This window comes from Squalius cephalus, assembly GCF_949319135.1.
Source record: "Squalius cephalus genome assembly, chromosome: 5".
NCBI classification, from domain to species: Eukaryota; Metazoa; Chordata; class Actinopteri; order Cypriniformes; family Leuciscidae; genus Squalius; species Squalius cephalus.
This window is the reverse complement of record NC_137126.1, coordinates 42,451,834-42,459,298: the sequence shown is the minus strand read 5'-3', so window position 1 is coordinate 42,459,298 and position 7,465 is coordinate 42,451,834. Positions and strand designations below refer to the sequence as shown.

The 7,465-nt window shown below is 39.2% G+C and overlaps 1 protein-coding gene across 1 annotated transcript in view; it reads right to left on the bottom strand.

The window, feature by feature from the left end:
• Positions 1-341: 341 nt before the first annotated feature.
• Positions 342-7,465, bottom strand: part of sema4c (sema domain, immunoglobulin domain (Ig), transmembrane domain (TM) and short cytoplasmic domain, (semaphorin) 4C) — a 60,435-nt gene continuing 53,311 nt past the window's right edge. The window contains exons 12-16 of the mRNA XM_079872585.1: positions 5,716-5,831; positions 5,376-5,533; positions 5,006-5,097; positions 1,975-3,938; positions 342-1,367 (exon numbers count right to left, since the gene is read on the bottom strand). Of these exons, the coding sequence (XP_079728711.1) occupies positions 3,037-3,938; positions 5,006-5,097; positions 5,376-5,533; positions 5,716-5,831 (1,268 nt within the window). The 3' untranslated portion in view covers positions 342-1,367; positions 1,975-3,036. The remainder of the gene's footprint in view (positions 1,368-1,974; positions 3,939-5,005; positions 5,098-5,375; positions 5,534-5,715; positions 5,832-7,465) is intronic.

The following is a 7,465-nucleotide window of genomic DNA, read 5'->3' as shown; positions in this document are numbered from 1 at the left end:
TTGCCAGACCATAACTCAGTTACTACTGAGAATGGTCTGGTTCTAACCAGGCTATTTAGTAGGAATATTTTAAATTAAGAATATTGTGACGTGTACGTTCCGGGAAGAAAACTCAAAACTACAAATGAGGCATTTCAGGGAGTTCAGAAACAGTGCTTACTGATATAGAGAATAACTCCCTTTGGAGTGACTTTGTGCTTTGTAACTTTCTAGACATTTTTCATACTCAAACAGCAACATAACAGTAAAGAAAGTTGAAAATGTAAAAAAGCATAATAAGTCCTCTTTTAAGTCAATTAAACACAGTTACTCATATAAGCATACACAACCTACTCACTGTGAACTGATCTCTACTTTTATTTTCTGAAGATATATACATATATAAAAAATAAGGGCATATGTACAATGGTAATAAATATCAACTTTTTGTACAAGCAAAATAAGTTACTTAACATAATTACCTAAAAAAAAAAAAAAAAAACAGCAACATTTAAGATTTTTTGAAATGCAAGAAAAGAGAAATTTTGTAATACAAAAACTCACAAAGAAACAGCAGATTTAAAGCCATGGGAGATGAACTGAATCAACTGAGATGACCGGGATTTTTTTTTTTTTTTTTTTATCAAGCAGGGAATACTGGTCAGTACAAAAAAGCCATGCATGATGCAAACAAGCATATGCAACACTTCTGGTCGCTCAGTGAAATTATGTCAGACTAAAGTCTGACTTTAAGTCATTAGACAGGCTTATCAAAGCAATTGGTGAAGTTTCACAATTTCAAGAGAGCCCTGAGAAGGCCTGGCAGAAAGTATTCGCTCCTTTGTTAATCTGACATTTCTCAGCGTATTTTTTAGTACAAAGTGTAGACTAGAAAAGAGCAAATGACAGAATGGAAAGCCACTTGCAAAATCGTAAAGCTCTCATGCCACAAAGAATAGCATTCCACCAAAACAAGAGTAGTAGTAACTTACTTAAGATTTCAGACAATACTTGAGTTCTGTGCAATGGACCAATTCCAGAACATAAAGCAGAGAATTGAAAAAAAGAAAAACATGTCTGCAGTCTGCTTTGGCTTCACCCAAGGTGAAGAGGCACAGGTACGAAAAGTTTTTTCATATTTTTTTCTAAAACATATGAGACTATTGTTTTATTGTTGAAACTTATATAATATATTTTGCAGAACATCATGCAACAAAGTATGGACCAGTGATGAGCATCATAGTGCCTCTCCACCCACAGGGTCACGAATAATCAAAATCTCCTTCATTTGTCTTCACAATCAAAGTCAATGGAATGAAATGTCCTCTGCTTTCAGTTTTCACCCTGTTTTTGTATTTAGTCTCTGTTTAAGATTTGCAAAGCCCACACTGAAAGAGATAAGAAAGATATAGTCAGTTAGTAAAATATGGTCTTTAACATAATTTGTGTGGTCTTTTATAGAATTCTTTAATACTAAAAAACTAAATAAACATTCACCAGTCATTTAAAACATTTATATAAATGATTATTACACACAGGATATATTTTTATTGTCATAATCTTTTCACCTGTCTCATATATAAACCTTCCAAGAACCTTATATACACTACAGTTCAAAAGTTTGGGGTAAGTTTTATTTATTTTTTTATGAATACTTAACAAAGTGAGTATTTTTATGAATATTCTTCTACAAAAATATTAAGCAGCACAACTGTTTTCAAAATTTGATAATAAGAAGAAATATTTATTGAGCGTTCTAATAAAAGCTATTTTAAATTGTATTAATATTTCATAAAATGACAATTTCCACTGTATTTTTTGATCAAATAAATGCAGCCTTGGTGAGCATAAGAGACTTCTTTCAAAAAGATGAAAAAGTCTTAGACTCCAAACTTTTGAATGGTAATGAATAGGTCTCAAATCTTCTTTTAATTTTTAAAAAAGTGAGCAGCCCAAATAAAATGTGGGATAAAGTATGATTTGCTGTAGTCTTACCTGTGTTTTGATCAGCCGTAGCCTCTACTACTCATCCTGGACTTTATCAAGGATCCCTTTCATGTAGAACAATCTGGCTTTAGAACATGGGCGGAGTCTTCTATACCATTCCAGAAGTAAAGTTTCATTCCATCATCATGTAGGCAAACACTGGGGTTGTACTTAATTCGGCAGTTCAAGCCAAATATATACAATAATGCACTTGTTGTCACATCCAACACAGTCTTAGTACACATTCTGTTCACACTTTCCTCATGCTACTACCACTGGTAATCCTTTCACATTTCAGATGAAACTATTAATCGTAAAAAAAAAAGAAAGAAAAGAAGAAAACCTTCTTTAACAGTTGCAATAAACAGACATGGAAAAAAAACTCACAATATATTAGTGCCGCAAGTCTCAGTACACATTCTCAGAAAAAGACAAAATTTAAAAAAAGTTCTTGAGCTGTAGAGAAAGAAAGGCAAAGCATTTGTTCATGATTCAAGTCCTGCTTCGGTTTTACAGCTCACTCAGTTTTTTTTCCCCTAAACAATTTCTCCTCTGCTTTCCTCTTGAGAGAAGAGCGTGATTGTCATCTTGCGATTTAAGTTTATGCATGTCCTTTTCGCCTCCTCTCTCATGTGTTCTACCCATAAAAAGGGTGCAAAAAACATGGGGGCAAGCAACCTCTGGACGTCAAAAATAAGCTCTGTATCCTCCATCTTGCCAAATGATTAGGTTGCCAGACATCTGCCTAACGCAGATCAGACTGACAGCTACATTTGGCTGGTTGGGTTCCTCTCAGAGATGTACCTGCGTTCGCCTGTTAGCCAAGATCAACACGAGGCCCTGTCGATCTGGTCCATTAAATATAGACATTTACAAAAAGCTTTGCGAGATGTGTTCAGTCTCGGTTGGGTGTTAGTACGTATGAGAACAATCCAAGGGAATAATCCAAGGGAATGTCGGTGGCCTTATGGCACGGGAGACTGACAGAGAAGAAATAGGTTGCGAGTAAGATGAAGAGAGTTCCCCAAGCAGGAGGGAGGTAGGTGAGGTTTTCTGTGGTTCCTGTGAGGTCTACACAGAAGACTCCTCGGGATTGGCATCGGGAAGCACGCTCCTCTGCTGCAGAGTTCTCCGGAGCTCCTCTTTGAATGGACTGGTGTAGTCGTTCTCTCGGCTGCCCAGTCCGAGTCCGCTTCCCATGCCCATTCCCGATCCCGTGCTCGCTCTCTCCTCTCCGGCCGTGCTCAGATTCAGGCGGATGTATCCATTGGTGCCTGAGTTTCGGATGTTGGTGAGGCTCAACCTGCTCGGCGAGTGAATGGGCTGACCGGGAATGGCACTCGGAGATGCCGTGCTGCCGGTGGAGCACATTGCATGCCCGGGGACAATTTTGAGGGAGCCGTCCGAGTAGTAGTAATTAGCTCCCGTTTCCCAGAAGCGATCCTCGTCGTTCGCCATCTTGCTCGGCACGAACGATGGCCGGCTGGGAGGCTCTTTGGGTAAAGTAATGGGGTACACTAAAGTGCTCTCCAGCGGCTTCATTTCCGCCCCTTTTCCCAGTGCCAACTTCAGTCTTCTACGAAGGTACAAAGACGCGATTAGCAGCAACAGACAAGCGGCACCCAATGTGATCACCAGCACCCAGAATAAACCCATGCTGCCGTCAGGAGCACGGGCCTCCATGAAGACGGGCGCGCTGGCTACCACTGCGACCTGGTATCTCTCCATCTGGAACTTCACGCCTTGCTCCTCCGAGTAGCAAATGTAGCGGCCCACTTGAAGGGAACCGGCTTGGGGGATAACGAGGGAGCGGAGGGCTCGGTCGAATCGCGGCCCAATGGCCTCACCTTCCACAAGGGCCAGCTCACGTTCGTTGAGCTCCCAGAAGGGCTGGGCCAAGTTGGAAACCAGATTGCAGGGCAATACCAGATCCGACCCAACGACCACAGTCACATTTCTCAACCTAGAATGATCTGGGAAAATAATGGAAACAGTTAATAAAATTAATAAAATAATGAAAATAACATTAATTTTTTACATAGCTTTTTGTTTTAGTCTGTTCTCATGTAGGTAAATTCCCTGACATTATTGAATGTGAATGGATTATTTGAAACAAATCATATTCTGTCTAGATTTCTCTTCTTTGGAAAACATGGTTAGTACATTGTTAATGTTTTACATTATTATTTCTCTCTTGTTATATTTAATTAATTTTATTCAAATAATTTTCTAATTTAATTTCATTGACCAGATATACACTGCTTTAAAGGGTTAGTTCACCCAAAAATGAAAATTCTCTCATCATTTACTCACACTCTTCATTCCAAACCCGTAAGACTTCTATTCATCTTCAGAACACCAATGAAGATCTTTTTGATGAAATCGGAGAGCCCTTGGTCCCGCCAAGAGATTGTAAAATTAATCCATATGAACTGAGCGGTTTAGTTTTAAAATCTTCTGAAAAGAGTCATTTGCTTTATATGATGAAAAGATTGAATTTAGGCTTTTATTCACATTTAAACATTGATCAGCGAACATAAACAGAAGCTCAACCGAACCTGCTTGAGGCGCGAGAACAAACCTCATGGGTTCTTGCGGAAGCTCAAACGTGCTGCGCAACACACAAGAATGAACCTCGTTGGTTCTCGCATGTCAAGCGAACATGCTTGAGCTTCCGTTTACCACAACTGATGTGTGAGTTATATGTGAATAAATACCTATATTCAATCTGTTCATCATATAAAGTGATTGTGTCTCTTCAGAAAATGTTGGACTAAACCGCTCAATTCATATGGATTAGTCTTACGATCTCTTAATTAACTTTTTGAAGCATCAAAGTGGAGGGACAGAAAGCTCTCAGATTTCATCAAAAAGAAATTCATTTGTGTTCCGAAGATGAACGAACGTCTTACGGGTTTGGAACGACATGAGGGTGAGTTTTCATTTTTGGGTGAACTTTTCCTTTAAAAGTGTTCGTGTCCCCTAATGGAAACCGCTCACTGCAGGGGGGCCTGTAGGGGGCAGCGTAAATCTGACGTACCAGGGCTGGGAATGGAGAAAGGCTTATCAAACTTGGCTTTTCCTCGGTTGAACCTCTCCAGCATGAGGTCCTGCGAGAGTGTGGATGTGGAGCTGTGGGGGGGGAGAACAAATATTGACGATGTGTCAGAAGGCTGTTAGACACACTGCTATGGGGATGCAGCTTAAAAGTATAAAAAGAGACCCGTGGAGGAGAACAGAGGGGGTGGAAAGGGAAAGCCTTTGCAAAATGATGAGGAGCGAGCGGCGGAGGAGCGCAAGAGTAGAATCAGAGAGAAAATAAAGAGGAGAGCACAAAAAAGACAGAAAAGGAGCAGATGGAGGATGGTGCAAGGATGCAAGCAGTAGAACCAAAAGATTGATGAATTTACCCGCGGTGGAGGTCGATGCGGACACAAGCGCGTCCCTCGCTGTCCCAGGCACAGTACGGGTCTCTGGACAGCAGGCAGTCTGGCTGTGAATGGTACCGGCTGCAGTTTGCCAAGGGCAGCTGAAGAACCTCAGAGCGTGAGCCAATGTACAAATACTTCTGTAGAGAAAGAATGGGAGGATTTGGAATTAAATGAAGGAAAACAATAGCAAATAAATTATTTACAGTGATCGGTGCATTCTGTTTTCCTACTCTGTTTGAACAAAACCCATTAATGCTAGTCAGGCTGGAAAGCTGACATCAAAGAGATTGTCTCAGCAAGAAAACAGATCAGAAATTACTTTGCTGTGCGAGATGGTGAGGCTGTCCACCGGTTGCTGCCGATCAAACAGCTGGATCTCTTCTATCACATGGGCCTCTGAACCCAAAATCACGACACGCTGGAGCCATCCATCCGCTGAACGACAAACAAAGAGGCCGGGAGGAAAGATGGTGGGGATAGATTATATTCAGAGGGGGAGAAATAATGTGATGGGGATAGAGTGGGGGAAAGGAGAGAAAGGAGAGACAAATAGTCCATTAATGTATCATCAACACGTGGCATATTTTTCCGTCATTGGATTTTAGGAACAAGGTTACGCAGATTACCGGGAGGAAAATTGAATACACCCCAGCTGGTGCCGTGACCTATCATAACTCTGAGTGTGTACTTTATCCCCGTCCTCTCACACAGTGCTTGTCACAGATAATGTGCCACTGACCTCTCACTCAGTCTGGTAGAAAAAGGGAACGTGCGGAAAAGGGATAACGGAGGAGAGTTGAAGAGCTACAGGGTGTGCTTTACAAATCCACCCTGGCACTTTTGCTCATGTCAGAGTATCTTTGTTCACTCTTAATCCTCATCCAAGATTCTCTCTGCCACACACACACACGCACACACACACACACACACACACACACACATATACACATACATACACACACACATACACATACACATACACGCACACGCACGCGCACGCGCACGCACACGCACACACACACACGTACACACACAAAAACACACACGCACACAAACGCACACACACACACACACACACACACTTTTATTATATTGTAAAATATATTTTATAATAATATTCAAGTAGTTTCACAATTAAAATCATGTCCTGTGGTATGACAAATATATTTTTAAAAATATGAAAATATATTTAAAACTTGTTTTTCAAATAATATGTCATAAAATCATTTATGCTTTCACTAGTAATTTGAAAAAGTCCTGGTATGACAAATGCTTTTTTAAAAATATATATAAAAATGTATATTTTATTATAAAACTATTTTTTATAATAATATTCATGTCATTTTTCAATGAATATTATGCCATAAAAATCTTTTTTGTGCACTAGTCATTTTAAATAGTCCTGTGGTATGACAAATACTTTTTTTTAAAGTATAAAAATACATTTAGGAATATATATTGTATTAAAAAAATGTTGAAACCCTTTTTTGCCTTCACAAGTAATTTTACTAATATTTTTTTTGACAAATACATTTTATTTTAAAGCATATATTTTAGTATAAAAATATATTTTATAATAAGATGTTTGTAGTCTTTCATAATGAAATGCTTATTATAATGCTTATATGCTTAAACTGAATAAAAGAAAATGGCAAAATTGTTGGAAATGTCACCACAGGATGTCACCTTTCTAAAAATATTTAACGTCAACTAACTAGGTTTGTCTAGATGTATTCGTCTTTTGTGAGGGATTGGTGAAATACTGAACTCATTGGATAGCAATGATGGTTGAGCCTTGAGCCTTGTGAGTGTGTTTATATGAGAGTGCCAAGGCCAAATACATCTTTTCAATTTATGTTTCAAGGACTGACCTTCCTGCATGACAGGAATTAATTGGCAGAGGTGACATTTCCACTTAGATACAACGTTATGGCTAATAAAATGGTTTCTTTGGCTGCTCTATTTATATTTACACACAAAAGGACAAAAGAACAAGAAGGACAATGCAGGAGACAGTCAAAAAACCCTCTTGACAAAGAAACACTGCTCTTATTAGCTGTGTAACATTC